The sequence below is a fragment of the Pteropus medius genome, unplaced genomic scaffold (genome assembly GCF_902729225.1).
Source record: "Pteropus medius unplaced genomic scaffold, Ma_sr-lr_union100, whole genome shotgun sequence".
Classification (NCBI taxonomy): domain Eukaryota; kingdom Metazoa; phylum Chordata; class Mammalia; order Chiroptera; family Pteropodidae; genus Pteropus; species Pteropus medius.
In genome coordinates, this window is record NW_024350927.1 from 5,136,512 (window position 1) to 5,154,276 (window position 17,765).

A 17,765-nucleotide genomic window follows, 5' to 3' on the forward strand; every position below is an offset into this window, starting at 1 on the left:
CCACTTCCACCCCTGACCTACGGATGTTGCCATTTCCCCTTAAGAACTGGATCTCTGAAGGCGGGCGTCTCCCCCCACACGCTTGCGATGCACCGTGCCCCTGGCACTGCGCCCCCGGGATATGGTCTGTGGCTCCACCCGGGGCGCAAACCTAGGACCTTGTGTGTATAAAGCAGACATGCTAACCTTTACCCTATGGAGCCACCCCCATCTTGATTTTATTATTATTTTCGCATCACTCTTGTATATCAACAGTCTTTGGAAATGAATGACATCATGCTATTTATAACATTTTGTTTTTAGGAGCACTGTTTCCATTTACAAAATATAGTAATTCTTAAACGCTGAAATGTCAACTCCTAGAAAACAGCCTTCCTACACGTGATGTTAAATCAATGCTGACAGTGAGCTGCACTTTTTTTCCCTAAGCGAGAAATAGGTGAAAGACGACCACTTTTCTTAGTTGGGTTAAGTAGGGACAGCTTGTATATATTAGGAGAGATTTTAGATGCAATCTTGTCTAGTCCCTTTATGTGACAGTTGGGAAACTGAGGCCCGTAGACGTTGACACAGCCGGCCTGAGGTCTCCCAGGAGCAACATCAGCCAGGTCTCCTGACATTGCAGTACTTAGTCCCATTGCCTCTGATCTCTTGGATTTATTTCAGTTCTATAATTACCTATAAAGTATAAGTGGCCAGTGATGCTGACCAAGGGATTTAAGAGTGTGGCAGATGAAAAGAGATTTTAAAAGAGATGAAAGAAGCAGAATTATTTTCCTGATCATATGTAGGCTTCTTACACGGTTTATTCAAATCAAGTCTATTTAGAGTGCAATTTCTAAATTGCTTTTGCTTAGAGTGTATCTCTTGACCATGCCTGAGGCAGGAGTTCACCAGAGGTGGCATCAGGAATGATCGGGGGCTACCACAGGGTTAAGACCCTACCCCTCCCTCCAGTTTCATCTGCCTCCAGTAAGCTAACTGCAAGAGTCGGCCCCCCAGCCCGGTGGCACACACTGCCATACCTGCAGCCAGGGGGAACCTAGGTGAACCTCCACATGCTCTTCCTTACATGGCTTCTGGGCCCTCGAGAACAGACTCTTTGGGAGAGCCAACCACTTTGGTGTTCCAGATGAAAGAACACTTTCTCAGCTTCTGCTGCTACACTGGTATAAAAGTCAGCTTCCTGGGGGCGGGCCTTTGACCTTGTCCTCTGGGGTGTGCAGTGAGGGCTTGGAAAACAGATCCTAGTGTTTGCCCCACGGTCTCATGTTTTTTATTTATTCGATTTTGTTCCCCCGCCACTGCCTTTGAGAGTTAGGGCTCTGTATAGTCTGCATTCTTATTTGTAACAAATGTTCGTAGGAGAGGAACCCCACCTCATTTATACCAACTGGGTCTGACAGCTGTTGACACAGCCACAGTGTAAAGGCGGTGCCCGTGTCCACTGCCAGGGCGCAGCCTTTCCAGGACACTGCCCTGCACCCCCCTGCTTTGTCCCTTGCGGTAATAGTTGGTGTGTTTCACATTGAACTTGCTCCCTGCCTCTGAATGAAAAGCAAAGCTAAATCCTTAGACCCGTGGCACAGAAAGAAGTGTTCCTGACAAAAGACTAGAAGGATATTGAATCGCTGTGGCCACGAGCTATAAGAATTTGAATTCTAGGGTTAGAAGGACCTTTCAGAGATCCTGTAGCCTTCTCTCCTAACTCCAGGCAGGACCCCAACAAAAATATGCTGCCCAGAGGAGCTGTTCCTATGCCCTGAGCCAGTGGTTCTCAAACTGTGGCCCCTAGACCACAGCATCATCATCTAGAAACTTATTAGAAATGTACATTCTCAGGCCCCAATGCAGACCCGAATCAGAAACTACAGGGTAGCACCCATCAGTCTAGATGAAGGAGCCCTCCAGGGGATTCTGAGGCACATGACGACTGGAGAACTACTGCTCTAAGGTAACCCCCAGCAGGACCCAATAGGGAAGGCTTCTAGGCTTGGAAGGCACAAAACCAGTACCGAGGTTCATCCTACTTGTCACTGAGCTTCGGTAAGTGTATAGGGCAGAGTGGCTGCCCAGTTCCTCTTCCTTTTTGATCTTGGCCGTGTATTGAGTTAGAATACCTGTGTCCATGGCTCTCTTGACCATGTGCTGGAGAAATGATGAAGCGAATGACTGCCCTACTATGATTCTGGATAATGGACCTGAGTGGTTCTCCTAGACATGGTCACCAGTCAGCTCAGTGAGCTCAGCTTGGACCTGGTCAGCATCTTCACCACTACTCCTCCCCCATGTCACCTTAATAGCGTAGAGCTGCTCATGCCCCATGAGGCTTCTGAGCTGGGCCACTTGGAACTTGTACCTTTTTCTCTTGACTCCAGTCCCAATACCAAGTTCAGACATCCTGTAGCATCTCTTTCAGAAAGCAGGGAAGATTGAGGAGTCTCTTCGCCAAGTCTTGAAGCTCACACGGAAGCAGGGCTCATATATGCTCAGGAGCAGGCTTTTATTTTCATTCAGAAGTGGAACCTGGGAGGGCAGCTGTTTAAACTGTCAATGGGATGTCTCCGTTCTTGAGAGGGCTTCCGCTGTCTTTGAGTACTAGAGTCTGTTGAGCATCATTCATAATCTCAACATCTCAGTTCTTACTCACACTCATCGTAATTGTACGAGATTCTGAGAATAAGCAGTGTTTGGATTTCTGGTAGCTGTGACCATTGTAGAGCCTTCTTCCTTCTGAAGAAGGAAGATTGATTTCATTTGAGTTTCATTTCATCCTGCAACCATTTGGATAATAATTTTGAGAGCCAGTTCTCCCTATAGCTTTGAGCCCAAAATGAATGTCCAGATGTGTCTCTTCAGATTGCTGTCTCTGTGGGCCTGCCAGAGGGAAAGAGCTGGAGTTCATTGGCATGTGAGAGAAGTTATTTAATATTTATGAAGGAGGCCAGATGTTCAGGACATTGTACATCACATAGAGTTAGACAGTTTATCTTTGATAAATTCACTCTCAGACAAATTATGAATACCAGGCCATAGGAATAACAAATTGCCAGTCACTTCTCTATCATGTGACCCAATTGAAAGTGTTTTTTATTTAAAGGCTCATGGTTCGAGCTGGGCCCCTGTCATCCAGTTCCTCGGTGGCCCCCGGAGCCCAAGGGGTGAAAGAGCAGCAGGCTATAGAGGTGATTTCAGTTAACCCAGCTGTGTAATTCCTTCCTTCAGGGGACAGCTCCACCAGCAGTGCTGTGAGAAGTGGACCCTGGTTAACGACGAGACCCAAGCCAAGATGGCCCGGATGGCTGCTGCCGCTGCGTGGGGTTTAGGTGAGGCTGGGTGCTCACATCTGCAAAATAAGGCACTGTGGCTGCAGGTAGAGGCATCAGGTCTATGGAAGTGTAAAACCGTCTGTATCTACTTCTGTCTCTTCCATCTGTCTCTACCTGACGATTTTAACTAACTTGTTTGATTTGAGTAAAAACAGCTCTTCACAAGGAAGCCAAGGAAAACAGTGAATAAGCATCAAAAATAAGATATTTAGTGAGGTTTGTTTGTTGTTATTTTATACAAGTTACTGGTTTATTTTTTCTCTTATAAATGAAATCTAGATGTATGAATTCCCAAACTAGTATTCTGATTTCATTGTCATTAGCCTTTTTTCATATTTCTGCTTTGCATGGGGCCTCCATTTTCAAGTCTACCTCATGATCCAGTATGGTTGCTGGAGCTCCACCTATCATGTCTTTATCCCTAGCAGGAATAGAGAAGACAGCTGTCTCCTTTTGTTTCTTAACTGTTACTATAGAACTTTCTCAAGTTCTCTAAACATCTGTAAACATGAAGAAAATAGTATACTGAACTCCCATATGCCTTTCACTGTCTCCGACAAATACAAACATTTTGACAGTTTTATTTTCTGTATTCTCCCCCTTGCTGCCCAACACTCGCCCACCTTACTCCCACTCCTCGAGTACTTTAGAGAACAGATCTCCTTTTAATCCCCACAGACAGTGCAATTTCTGACACCAGGCCCCAGCTGAGAGGATTACCAATGTCTATTCCAGAGATGCTCCTAATAAGGGGAGAAAGGGTCCATGGGATGTCACGGGAGAAAAGCTTCCCCCAAGGAAACCAGAGGAGGGTTACGTAACCTTCTAACTACATTCTATCCCTCTCGAGTCATAAAGCTTCTATCCTTTGCTTTCATGAACTCTTGGGCTGGATCTAGAACATTTTTTAAAAACAAATTGCTTCCTGAGGAGTCATTGTTTGCTATTTTGCTTGTGCCCAGAGGCGTAAAGAATGGATGAGCCTCTGGTCTGGAGCAAAAGGCAGGAAAATGCCTTGTAAAAGAGACAGCCCTGCAGTTTGCAGTTAATGAAGCTGATAGCTTCTGCAGATGGTCTTGGAAATCCTATCCTGCCACACACGCTAACCCCACCAGGGGAAGCCGGTCCCAGCTGCGTTCCCGGCTGCAGCCACTTCCGCAGTCTGCCACGACACAGAGACTACTGAGCTGTGACCCAGCCCATCTTTCTGTTATAACAGTCTCTTAAAATATTTATCTCCTCCCTTCTGAGGCAAAGGTGCTGCCAGATAAGACGGGCAAACTATTTGTCTAATCTGGTCCCCTGTATTGGCCATTTTCAGTTGTTCAGGGGAAAATGTAGTTTCTGGTGTACCACTGAACTGTGAAGTGCTTCGCTAGTAGGGAAGCAAGCTATTCCATCTCACCTGGAGAAACCTGAGCGAGTTCTCTGGGTTAATGAGGCGCTGCGTTAAAGGCTTTCAATTCAGCACGTGGGTTTTGTGCTCATGTCGTTTCCCCCATCTTTTATGGAGCTCCCTGGAGCAGCGATGAAGTCCTGTGTTTGGAAGACAGATCGGTGTGGCTTTGTTTTGTTAAATTGGCTTGCTCGACTCCGCAGAGGTTGAGGATTTCGATCCTTCAAGCTCGGGTTTGTCTTGCTTGAACCCCAAGCTGAAGGCAAATAACAATGACAAAGCCTATTTGAGATGCTGCCTTTAGCCCAGCAAGTTGACCACCCTAATGTCTCTCTCTCTCTCAATTCTCTCTCTCTTCACCTCGTTTCTCCCCCACCCCCCCTGCTCTGTGTGTCTGTGTGTGTCTGTGTAGGTCAATGGGACAGCATGGAAGAGTACACCTGTATGATCCCTCGGGACACCCACGATGGGGCATTTTATAGAGCTGTGCTGGCACTACATCAGGACCTCTTCTCCCTGGCACAACAGGTAAAAACCCACATGCACCCAGACCAGCTAGCAAAGAAAAGTAATTCTGCATTGCCTGCCAGCTCCTAGGCACGTGGTGCCAGCGCAGGTAGGCTGTTGTACTTCACCTCTGGCATTTGGCTCTGTGAGCTCATTAGAATGGCTTTGGAGAGTAATACTAAGAAAACTGCCAGCACCTTAGCCGGGGCCACTTTCCGCTCTGAGAAAGACACGTGTGTTCTGGACATTACCACTTAGATTGCTTTTGGAGTTGGCTTCCCGGGTCGTCACTTTTGCCTTAGCATTCCTCGTGGTACAGAGGAACCGCCCACGTCACTGAGGGAGGACTCGGAGAGCAGCCATCCCCCTCTGCAGCAGAAGCCAGTCACAGGTTTCTTCTGGCTGTGCAGGTGTGTCACACCGATGAGCTTCCAAGTTACGTGAAAACCCCGTGCTGACTTGGAGAATGAAATATCGAAGTAATCACATCCACCCTGTCAGGCACCGGGCTGCCTTGGATGAGGTACTTGGGTAAATGGCCCGAGCACCTGCGGGATGGAGACATTGTAATTAACCTTAAACTTTCAAACGAGGAAAAGCTCCACATGAAGGGCTTTTAATTGATGAAACAGAGAAGACTCAAACTGCAGTCCTGTGGCCATCCCTAGGACTCTGATTTACATGACGAGAACTGAGACCTGGGCCATCTATGTCACCGGCCCAGAACTCCCATTCACATGGAGAGGACTGGGCATCCCTCTGCCAGTTTCAGAGGCACTCCCTCATGAGGACAGCGTACTTCTCAGCCAGAGGTGACCACCTGGAGCCATGTGACTGTTTGCACTCCATTTTCACAAACATGCCCAGCAAGGAAAAGTTGAAAGCAGGTTGCCTCCCATATTGTCCTCTTGCGATGCCAGGACACAGCGATTCTAAGCATACATTTATCCTCCCTTATTCCCCACGATTTGGGGAGTTATCATAGATATTAAGGTTTTTGGCTGCCATACATGTCTGTCCTGTCTGAGAAATCAGATAGTACTCTTTAGCCGTTCAGAACTGCGAAGGAGTTTCTTCCCTTCTTTGGTGAATTTTTCTCTTCATCACTGGAATTTCAGTGAGACAGATAACTTCTGTAGCTCATTGGGAAGCCTGAAAATAACAGCACTACCCCCAGCCCCCAAGTCCACAGCTCAAGTCCAGGGGTTCCCTGTTTCTCTCTTAGTGCATCGACAAAGCCAGAGACCTGCTGGACGCCGAGTTGACTGCTATGGCAGGAGAGAGCTACAGTCGGGCATATGGGGTGAGTGTCGAATATTCTGCACGCTGTTGTGTCAGAGGCCTTCCAGTTCTTTTATTAGAGTGGGCTACTGGGGACTCAGGCTGCTGAGCGCTTGCCTGTGTGTTCTCCGCAGATCCTCTGCTCTCAGCAGAAATGATTGAAATGAATCCTGGCTGTCGGACTGTTCGTCCAGTATTAAGTTGGAATGTGATTTGCTTCCACCAGGCCATGGTTTCTTGCCACATGCTCTCCGAGCTGGAGGAGGTTATCCAGTACAAACTCGTCCCCGAGCGACGAGAGATCATCCGCCAGATCTGGTGGGAGAGACTGCAGGTGAGCCAGTGGGGAGCCCCGAGAGCCCGCCCCCTCCTTTCCTGGTTTTCCTCAGCACAGGCTTCTCGACTTCTCAGAGGCTGCTTGGCATTCAAAGCAGAGCACTCAAAGGTTTTTCCCCTGAGCTTTTAGCTATGAGAGGACGATCAATTTTCCAGCCTCCTTTTACCCTTCTCTAGGAATAAAAGAAAGTGTCTTTGATAAGTGACACTCATGGCCAGCCAGTTGACAATCTTAACCTTAAAATCAGTGGCTCTCAGCTTTGGCTGCACAATAGAATGACTTAGCGAGCTTTTAGGAATCTGGGTGCCCAGGCCACTTCCCTGCCCCAATAAATAAGATTTCCTGGGGTAGACCCAGGATCAGTATCTTTTAGCCTCCCATGATGCCAGTACGTGGCCAATGCAGAAGACCACGGCTCTAAACTCACTTGCTGGCTCTATGATTAGGGTTCCCCAATATATGCTCATTGACCAATGCTGGCCGTTTAGTCCCTCGGGTCATCCCATGATCCCTATTCCGACTTTTTTCCACTGCCGTTCTCCCTCGTAGAGAAACTTCCGAGTCCTTTGTCGGTGTTTTCTTTGTACATTCCGATCATTTCAGCACGAGGCACTGTCAGTTCCAGGTCTGGGAGTCGGTGGTCTTAAGTGTTCTCAGGAAGGACCGCTCTACCAGTCCCTGTGTCAGTAGGAGGGCAAGTTCATCAACAAAAGAGAGCCTTCAGCACTCCAGACACCACTTGTCCCCCTGCTTGTCGTAATCAACCTCCTCAATTTTAAACTTTCTTGACCCAGTCTATACCTAATTCCACGTTCTGTCTTGAGACCAATCAAGGTTTGTGCTCCCAGCTTTTCAGTAGGCTGTGACAAAGGCTTTCGAGTCCAGGCTGCATTCCTGTCTCCGCAGCTCAGGGCACATTCCACTGGAAAGGAAAGAGCAGCGGGCAGAGGATGGCTATGAATATAGTAGTCTTTTCTGGGCAGCGAGCACATGCAGTTCCTTCACATGTTTTATTAGCAATTCTGAAATGCCCGGTGAATGTTTTGATGGAAAATTGTCTGTTGGACACCAGAAAAGAGTTCCACGAAGCAAGCATTTCCCACTTGCACACACCCGGTTTTTAAGTGCCTGTAATGGGGTGAAGAGTTTCCAAACCAGAGATCTGATCAATCTCCCATTCTAACAAGTGGGACATTATCCAAATAGTGACCTGGAAGCGGGGTGGATTAACTGAGTCTTGGGGAGAGGAGACCCACATCTGACTTTACTGTGTCCAAGATACCGTCATCATCGTAAGGTTTCATGACTTTCCTGTCTCGAGACAGCAAGCTGCTTTTTGGCCGACAGGGTCAAATTATTCCAGCATCTGGAAGAAACTAGCAGATGGTGGGAAGTCACCAAAACAATCACTCAATGTACTATTTTCTGTTTTTCTAACTTTCCAAATCACTGTTGTCACACTTAATAGGATGGAAAGATATGGTCCAAGGCCTGAAAATAAAGCATTAAGTTTGGTAGAAATTTGGCTCTCGTGGATGGCTTGCTGTCAAAACACTCAACGAACTGCCTAGGCTGGAAGACTCATCTAAATTGAAATCTCTAACCAGCATCTCCCAGAGGGCAGTTTGAGAGGTCGGCCTTGCTGGCATTGGGTCTCTTCTTGCCTTGGGTTCTTTATTCAAGCTCAGACTATGTCCTGTCACATTGAAAAGCCTACGATCATTGCTGCTAGACTTTTAGACTTATCTCCAAGGAGGACAGCTCGTTTGGTTTCACAGAATTCACCGATAAAGTAACAGATCTCAGAAACCCATCTCCTGGTAGTTTGTCTCTGAGTCTGACTTCTTATTAGCTAAGATGAAAAAAAAGTCCACTTTACTCTCAGCAGTCTTTTAATATAAAATTAGCTCCTTTTATGGTGATTAATCACTGTTTTTCTAATTAAAAAGAAATTATATGTGTAAGTGAATAGACACTTCCCATTCTATATGTAGTTTTTGATCTGAGACAAATAAAAATGAAGAGGAAAGAATCTAATCAAGGCCAAAAGTCTTAGTGCGGGCATAGGCTTTAATAACTTTAATAAATGCCACCAGCTTACAAACATCATTTGAAACTTTTTTACACATAGTTTTTTGAATTTTGAATAATACATTTCACATTTAATTTCTTTTTCAGTGATAGTCATCTTCAATAAGAGAGACTGAAGCAAAAAAAAAAAAAAAAAACTTAAAATTGCATTATTTGTAATCCAGAAAAGAAATTTAAATAATTTAATTCATTTAACTCTATGAAGTTGGTACTATTTTTATCCCATTTTACAGATCAGTCACAGAGAAGTTAAGTAACTTGTCCAAAGTCACTCAGATACTAAGTAGAGCCAGGATTCAAGTTCCAGAATCCATGTTCTACTGTTTCTCGAATTTTAAGTCCCTAAGAGGTGATTCATTCACAGTACACTCCACTTGAGAAGGTTGAAATTATCAAAACGAATCTCTTTTTTGTTTCAGGGTAGGTTCCACTGTTGCTTGTGGGGGTTTAAGATGTAGCAGAGGACGCATCTAATCTTCACTTCTAAACATTCCAGGGCTGCCAGCGTATCGTGGAGGACTGGCAGAAGATCCTTATGGTACGGTCCCTTGTGGTCAGCCCTCATGAGGACATGAGGACCTGGCTCAAGTATGCAAGCCTGTGTGGCAAGAGTGGCAGGCTGGTGAGTAGCCTCCAGCACACTGCGGGGCGGGCGGCAGGCCGAGGAGGGACTGGCGCTCCTGGTCCGGTTCTGTTTATACCCTAACCTCTCTTGTTTTTAAGGCTCTCGCTCATAAAACCTTAGTGTTACTCCTGGGAGTCGATCCATCCCGGCAACTTGACCATCCTCTGCCCACAGTTCACCCCCAGGTGACCTACGCCTACATGAAAAACATGTGGAAGAGTACTCGCAAGGTCTGTATCCGAATCCAACAGGGTCTGTATCTGAAGCCAACAGGGTCTGTATCCGAAGCCAACAGAGTCTGTATCTGAATCCAGCAGGGTCTGTATCTGAATCCAACAGTAGACCAGGTTTCTCCAGAATGTTCACTAATCTGCTTCTCACTGCCTCAGCCCCAAGGGGATCCATGTCCAAACCACCATGTCAGGGAGTTTGCTCCTATTAGGAAGGTATTTGGCCTGATTTCAAAAAGTGAATCATACTCAAGGAGATGCATGTATACATACCATTGATCAAACCAGTGAGTGTAATCACTGTTATGTTTATTAGCAGCCAGAATGTGCTGGAACATAGAAAAAGCACAATTTCTGCCCCCTCAGAGAAGATGGGCTATTAAGTACCCAAAACAGCACCATATTTGTGAAAGTACTGACTGGAACTGTCACAAGACCAGTTTGGTTTTCAGACTTCTCGCCTCCTTTCCCATCATCAATTTGGGATTCAAAAGCAGCAACACCCAGAGTGAAATGCTGAAACCAGTAGAGAAAGTCATCTCGAAGCCAATGCACGGTTCCTCTTCCTTTGTTTACAGACAGGTCCTTGGGAAATAGATGTGGCTTCTGGTTGGGTATTTTGTTGTTGTTGGTTTTTATTTTTTAAACCATCTTCCTGGGCGATAGTGCTGATTAACGAAAAGTCAACACCCGCTTTGGCTCCCCGCCCTCCTCCTCACCAAACAGGAGGGAGCCCTGGCTCCCTCCCTCCCCAGTCATCCCCACAGTGGTTCCCGAGATGAGAAAGGAATGTAAAGCAGCCACTGGAGTCATGCTGTGGAAAGATGTGACAACACAGCAGTTCATCTCTGCTGAAGGCGGATTGAGAGACCCTTGGACTATGTCCAGGAATCGACTTCTCTGCTGCGTGGTTGACTCTGACTGGGGCTGCCACCCCGGGTGGGGCAGCAGCCGTGCGCCCGGGCACCGAGTCTCCGAGTTGACTTCCGTAGTGATGGCCCAAGTTTCCGTCTCCAAATGTGCAGTTGTGGGATTTTGCTTTCTCTTGGTTTGGGGGGTTTTGTTTTAGTTCGTGTTTCTTTGGTCTCTGTAAGCCTCTCAAGCCAGAGCAATTGATTCAAAACCTGACCTTCCTCCAGGAAAATGAGAAAAGCAGAAGGCGCTGGATCTGAACGTGGTCCGCGTTCCTCCCTATGCATAGCCTCCAAGTCTTTGACTGTCTTGCCGAAGGCAGGCAGGAGGAGGCTTTTGGCTCCTGTCTCAACCAAGGAGTGGCTTCTTTCAACAGATGACCACAGCCCAACTTCTCCACAGATTATGGTCTCTCCTTAGGAGCCCAGATTCCGATGGGAGACCACAAAACCACATGGATAAAACTTCAGAAACCCATTTACAGTTAGATGCTTGAACTTCAAGCCCAGAGCTAGTCACATCTTCATAAGAGTTCAGGAGCTAACTGACTAGTACTAATCGTGCTATTGAACAAGTCGCTTTACTTCTCTGAGCTTTACTTTCCTCCCCTGTGAACAAGGGTTGTCCTCTCTACCTTGCCTAAGGCAGAGGAGAGTGTCTGGGGAAGAACAGCCCTATTCTGCAGGAAGGCATCAGACAACAGGTGTGTGTACAGCATTTTCCTAGATGAAACGCTTCCCAGGACTTGGAGATGAGCTGGTCCTTCCGTGAGCTTTCACTGAGCTGGGAACATCGTTCTTGCCCATAAACCACCCAGGCGGTCCAGAACCAGGAATACTAGGTATGCCCAGCTTACGTATGCTTAAACTCCGGACCTGAGAGAAGCATCTTCAGAGTGACCGGTCCTGCATCTGTAAAAAGAAAGAATTCTTTTTCCCCCTCCTCACTTCCTGGGGATGAAGAAAAGAAGGCATTTTTAATAGAACATTTTCAATTCTTCAAAAATAAGTTGCTTCCATGCCACTGAGTAGGGACATACCAGATTCTCCCGTGCTGGGTAAACTTCCTGAACTTAATATTGGGCTTCAAATCCGAACCAATGTCCAGCCTCCCCAATTTGGGCAATTTATTTTTTGTTCACCTCCTTGTTGAGTCTCCCAAAGAGTTGAACTCTGTGTCTGGACTGTCGATGACACAGCTTATGGGCTCTGAAAGCATCTGGCGTCATAGTGCCCAGTTTAAGTTCTTACCTGCCGGATGTGCACATTAACCACGTGAGTTCTCTCTCGCCTTTTTAATGGTTGAGTCTCAGTACTGCCTCCCAATTCTTTTTCTTTTTAGTCAGATTTAAGGCTGGTCAGTATAGTTATAGAATAAAAACCAGAGGAACATGTGTCACTTTCCGGGTGTGGGGTGCTAATGTAGTTCCTTTTTCAAAGCCAATGGCAGCTGTCTGAGGGAGACAGATGTCTTGTTAACTGTTGGAACATCTGTCTGTCTGCCCTGTCCTCATGCATGGATTAGCTGCCTAATACACTGTTTGTCATGTCCTTCTGGCTCTGCATTAAGCTGTGTCATTGACAGTCCAGACAGAGTCAACTCATTGGGAGACTCAACAAGGTGCTGAACAAAAACTAAATTGCCCAAACTGGGGAGGCCGGGCATCGGTTCAGATCTGAAGCCCAATATTAAATTCAGTGAGTTTATCCAGCACAGGAGAATCTGGTATGTCCCTACTATGCGACATGGAAGCAACTTATTTTCGAGGAATTGAAAATGTTTATTCCTTATGTTGAAAAGTGTCTGCGGTTGCTCCTGGCCCCCAAGCCAGGGAGTTTCATTTTCCTTCAAGGCCATTGTCACTGACATGTTTCTATTTTTAAAAAAAAGAAAAGAAAAGACTCAGATGATTTACTGTAAGGAGAGCGTTCTGACCTGTTTATTTGAAATGTTGATTTTTTTCCCTCCTCTTCTGAAGCGAAGAACACATAACCTCTTTCACATTCTCTCACATACCTTGTCCCCTCCCTGTATTGGTGGATTTAAATTTCATCACTCTTTCCATTTGGGCTTTTGATGCTTGTATGCTCTATCTCCACTCCTGAAGCCTTTTAAAAATAGTACAGACCCCATTTATCAAGATGCTGGTGTGTCTAGTTGTGACAGTCTTACACAAATGGCTTGTGACACTCTCAGATGTCTGACTTTGTCTGCTCTTCCCTAGTTCAGCTGTTTGTCCCTAATCTGTTTTGCTGTCTAACAGGAACCTCTGTTCCTAACCCAAATGCCTTCTGCTCACTTTGTATAAAATCCCAAGCATAAATAGATTTCACTGCTCAAGGATGTTCTAAAGAGTTTAAGCCACCCTGTCCAGCTAGATGTCTGCTTAGCCAGTGACTTCCTCCTGTTCCACGTGGTCACATGGGGCTTCACCCCATCTCTCTGTTCCTGTATGGGTACTGAGGGTTTGATTGGGTTTTTGTAACTAGTTTTTGTCTGCTGCAGTGTCTAAGGTCCTATAGTATTTTAAACAAGTACTAGAGTTTTACCAACCTGAAGCAATTCCCCATAAGCCTAATTTCCCCCATGCAATGTATTGATGGTGAAGTAAGCAGTTGTTTCGAATTACTTCGTATGAATTGTTATTTGGGGTAGCCAGGCAAGTAGCTTTTCCAAAGCTTATTAAACTAGTAATTAAAGTTGGCAGAGGAGAGATAAGACTTGAGTTGAAAAATATGAATCTTCTCAAAAAGCTCAGTCATCTCCCAGTGTCTTGCCCTGGTCCTCTGTCATACAGGGCCCTCACCTGTCATCTAGGGTGCTCTGTTTAAAGCGTCTGGCTCACATGCCTATTAGGTGAACAGTAGTTCATTTCCTAAGGTTGGGACACATGCCAAGTGGCGCCCTGTGCCTTTGTCCTGCTGCAGATCGATGCCTTCCAGCACATGCAGCACTTCGTTCAGACCATGCAGCAGCAGGCCCAGCACGCCATCGCTACTGAGGACCAGCAGCACAAGCAGGAGCTGCACAAGCTCATGGCCCGGTGAGGTCCCCGCCGACCAGCGCCATTCCCCCCCAAGCCCTGCCATGCAGGCAGCTTCGACAGCAAGGAGCATGTTCTGGGCTCCTTGGGCAGCCAGTTGCTTATATCTCTCACCTTTTCCTGTAGGGGTCCCAGGCAGCCATCAAATCATGCTGTTCCCAAGTCTCTGCCACTTATTTTCCCAGGATTCAGCAGCCCAGCAGCACCTGTGTGCTGTTCTTCTCTTGGTGTCTGGCGTTAGATTTAGACCCCTCACATTTAAATGCCAGATATGCTGCTAATTGGATGTGTGACTTGAGATAAGTTACTTAAGCTCTCTGTGCCTCCAGTTCCTCATCATATAAAAAGGGGATAGTGGGAGTTCCTATTTCCTAGAGTGATATAGATGGCGTAGGGATTAAGAGAAAGAATACAGTGTCAGGCATTTAGAGCAGTACCTGGAATAGAGCAGCAATCGGTGAACGTTACCTGTTCATATTACCACCATAAAGAATGGAGGAGAAGGGAAAAGCGAGGGAGAAGCCGTATAGCAGCCAGTGAGAACATTGCTCTCAACCACTATCACCCACAAAAATTGGATTTGGGCTAGATAGGTTCATACAGACCTACCTGTACTCCAGTGCTAGCATAGAGAGACAGAGGTCAAGAAGAAATGATACCATAAATATCCCAAATGTCCATCTCTTTCCTTCCATGTGGTTTGGAATTCTATGGTTCCATCATGTCGCTTCCTGAGAGCGAGAGTAAATATCAGGAAGGCTTATGCTCCCCCCACCACAACTTCTTGTCCTCCTTTGGACGGCTGTGTTGAGGAGGGAGCGACATAGTGGGGCTTGTTTCTCTGTTTCCAGCTGTTTCCTGAAACTCGGCGAGTGGCAGCTGAACCTCCAGGGCATCAACGAGAGCACGATCCCCAAAGTCCTGCAGTACTACAGTGCCGCCACAGAGCACGACCGCAGCTGGTACAAGGTAACCCAGACACGGCAGTGGGGGTCCCCAGCTGTGCCTTCTCCAGATGTCACACCCAGCACCTGACAGCCCGGCTGGGCACTCCTGTGTACTTCGGTTTATAGCTGGTCCGATACTGTGAATTTGCTTCTCTGAGTGGCGGGAGCCGGTCTGTCAGGGCCCCTCCAAGTTTAATTGGTACAGAAAGATTGCAGATTCTTTTATTTGTGAAGGAATTTCTACACCATTATTATGTGCTGGGGATGCTGCTGTCTTACAAACCCTTAGCTGCTTATTTTCCTAGGAGCATCTGGCTACATGGTTAATCTCTGGAACTTTATCTTCCCTTGGGTCATCTGTTCCCTCCCAGCTTCTTTCTGACTTCCGTTCCTGCCTGCTCTTCATCTAAGAACTTAACTTTCTCTGTTTTTGTTGGAAAGCTCTGGGTAACATCCTGTTATGTCATAGGAAACTTTTCAAGAAGATAAACAGAATTAGAAAATGTATAAAAGATGGGATTGGCCAGTAGAGGAGTGATTCTCGGAAGTATACATCTCCGATGAGATGCACACATTTTCATTCTTCGATGTCTTCTCTGAGGGGCCTTCTGGTAATAGCTGCTTGGTATAGCAGATGTCATCATCGTCTTTCCAGGAGCTCCTTAACTTGCTAGTAATTTGCGAATTAATCCCTCTGGGATCCAAACCTGTATCTGAAGACCACAGAAACATCTACAACAGAAATCTTACCCTGGTTTAATCATGCTTTGCTCTGATCTGAAAAATGCCTATTTTTTGATATCAGCAATAATTACTCTCCCTAGGACAGCTTCAGTCCAAGGCTGGAATAATAAATCCAGTAAACCCTTGATTAGTTGGAACTTTGCTAATTAGAACTGTCTCCTACCCAGATTACTTTTCTTCATTCAGCTTTTAGGAAAGAAACTAATCATGAGAAAAAACTGCTTCTAGGAATTTTAGTTTTAGTTTTTTCCTAGTATGGGTCCTTTTGGGTTTATGCCGTCTTCTGCCATCAAAGATGTCCTGTGTGCATGCAGGGACTGTTTCTGTCTCCTTCACTGTGTCCCCCTGCTCAGTGCCTGGTACGTGATAGATACATAAGAGGTATTTGTTGAGTAAATGAAAGTATGGGAAAACTGAACCTGAGTCATTGTAGAATCTTACTCATCAAGTAAAGGTCAATTATGATCAATCTATTCTGCTTAGGAGGAGAGATGGACACATTTATGTTTAAGGAAGGTTTTTAGCAAGGAACACAAAGAAATTTCTTGGCTATCCAGAAAGTCCAACTGTAAGTGGATTATTTAATGTCCTCCTGTCACTGCAAACTTATGAGGCCCAAATCCAACCGTGCCTCATGCTGTCCACACCAGGCAGTGCTATACCATGGCGGCACTGCAGCCCCAAACCTCAGGGGTGTAAATAGTTCCTTCTTTATCCAAATAAGCACCAAAGGCTTCTTTCGGCAAGCAGTCAGCACTGGCTCTCTGAGAGGCCGCGGGCCAGGTGCGAGGGCTAGACGAGGGGGTCCCCCGCCCCCTGGGCCGTGGACTGATATCAGTCCGTGGCCTGTTAGAAACAGGGCCGCACAGCAGAAGGTGAGCGGTGGGCCAGTGAGCAAAGTGTCATCTGTATCTGCAGCCGCTCCCCAGCGCTAGCACCACCGCCTCAGCTCCGCCTCAGATCCTCAGGCCTTAGATTCTCGTAGGAGCACCGGTCCCTACACCAAAAAGATTGGGGACCGCTGGGCTAGACGATGAACGAGGTTCACTCTCTGTAATGTCCCCATGTCCTCAGTGTGTTTGCCCACTGTCATACGACCTGGTGAAGGCCTTCACCATCACCCCTCTGAACCTCTGCTCTCTTAAATCACCCGTTCTACACACGGCTGCCAAAGGAATCTTGAAAACCCAGTGAAGCTGTATTTTCTGCAGGATGAAATGGGATCTCCTTGGCTTAGTGTGCCAGCCCCTCCACAGGCTGATGCTGCCACTTGCTGGCCTTCTCCCTCACTGCTCTCCTGCACATTCCCTGGGCTTTGGTCAGATGCGATTCTTGGCTTCCTGTGAACCACCCCATGCTTGCCAACCTGCTTCTTTGTCCCTGTTCTTCCCCCGCCATGAAGTCCTGACCGCTGCCCTCTCTTGTTCCCCCCTGCCCACCGAAGGCTGCTCTTCCAGACCTACCCCAGGTTCCCACTCCCTGTGAAGCTTCCCTGGGCCCCGTCCCTGGCCTTCCCGCGGTCCGTCTCTTACTGCCCCAGTCGCATTCTGCGTGAGTGAGCTCCCCTCCTAGAGTAGGGGGGTCCTGAGGTAAGGACCAGAGCTCGCTCCCCTTCGCGTGCCCTCCCCCTGACACAGTAAGTGTGCCACATGAGGAGTGAGCTACGTTGCACTTAGTAAAATGCCCCATTGCCCAGTGTTGCTCAGCTGACTACAGGGAGAAAGGGCAGTCAGTGCCCTTCCTCAGCTTGGGCCTCACGCACCTCTGAGGCCCTGCTTCTTGAGCCTCCATCTGCCACCGCAGGTCACAGCCCCATTATCTGTCCTTGACGCTCGCCCCACCAGGCCTGGCACGCGTGGGCGGTGATGAACTTCGAAGCTGTGCTACACTACAAACATCAGAACCAAGCCCGCGACGAGAAGAAGAAGCTGCGTCACGCCAGCGGGGCCAACATCACCAATGCAGCTACTGCCGCCACCACAGCAGCCACGGCCACCGCCACTGCCACCAGCACTGAGGGCAGCAACAGCGAGAGCGAGGCAGAGAGCAGTGAGAACAGCCCTACGCCATCTCCTCTGCAGAAGAAGGTCACCGAGGTACCCGTCCCTCCCTCCTCCAGGGAGGACCGACCCCGGCACCAGGCGCTCTGAGGGATGGAATAGTTGTTAGGCTTTTAGGGACCTGAGGCTTTACTCCGAACTGCTGGATGACACTAGGAAACAGAGCTTATTTTTCATCCAGTATTGTGTGAGACAGTGCTTTTGTGTACATATTTGCGTTTGGGGAGCTGACATCGAAGAATGAGTTCCTTGTCGTGCTCCCC

General features: G+C 47.3%; 1 protein-coding gene across 1 annotated transcript in view; it reads left to right on the forward strand.

Annotated features, from left to right (window-relative positions):
* Window positions 1–17,765, forward strand: part of MTOR (mechanistic target of rapamycin kinase) — a 114,960-nt gene that overhangs the window by 81,068 nt on the left and 16,127 nt on the right. Inside the window, exons 31-39 of the mRNA XM_039842242.1 lie at window positions 3,226–3,326; window positions 5,138–5,253; window positions 6,458–6,535; window positions 6,740–6,847; window positions 9,438–9,563; window positions 9,665–9,796; window positions 13,636–13,751; window positions 14,603–14,720; window positions 17,287–17,538. Of these exons, the coding sequence (XP_039698176.1) occupies window positions 3,226–3,326; window positions 5,138–5,253; window positions 6,458–6,535; window positions 6,740–6,847; window positions 9,438–9,563; window positions 9,665–9,796; window positions 13,636–13,751; window positions 14,603–14,720; window positions 17,287–17,538 (1,147 nt within the window). The remainder of the gene's footprint in view (window positions 1–3,225; window positions 3,327–5,137; window positions 5,254–6,457; window positions 6,536–6,739; window positions 6,848–9,437; window positions 9,564–9,664; window positions 9,797–13,635; window positions 13,752–14,602; window positions 14,721–17,286; window positions 17,539–17,765) is intronic.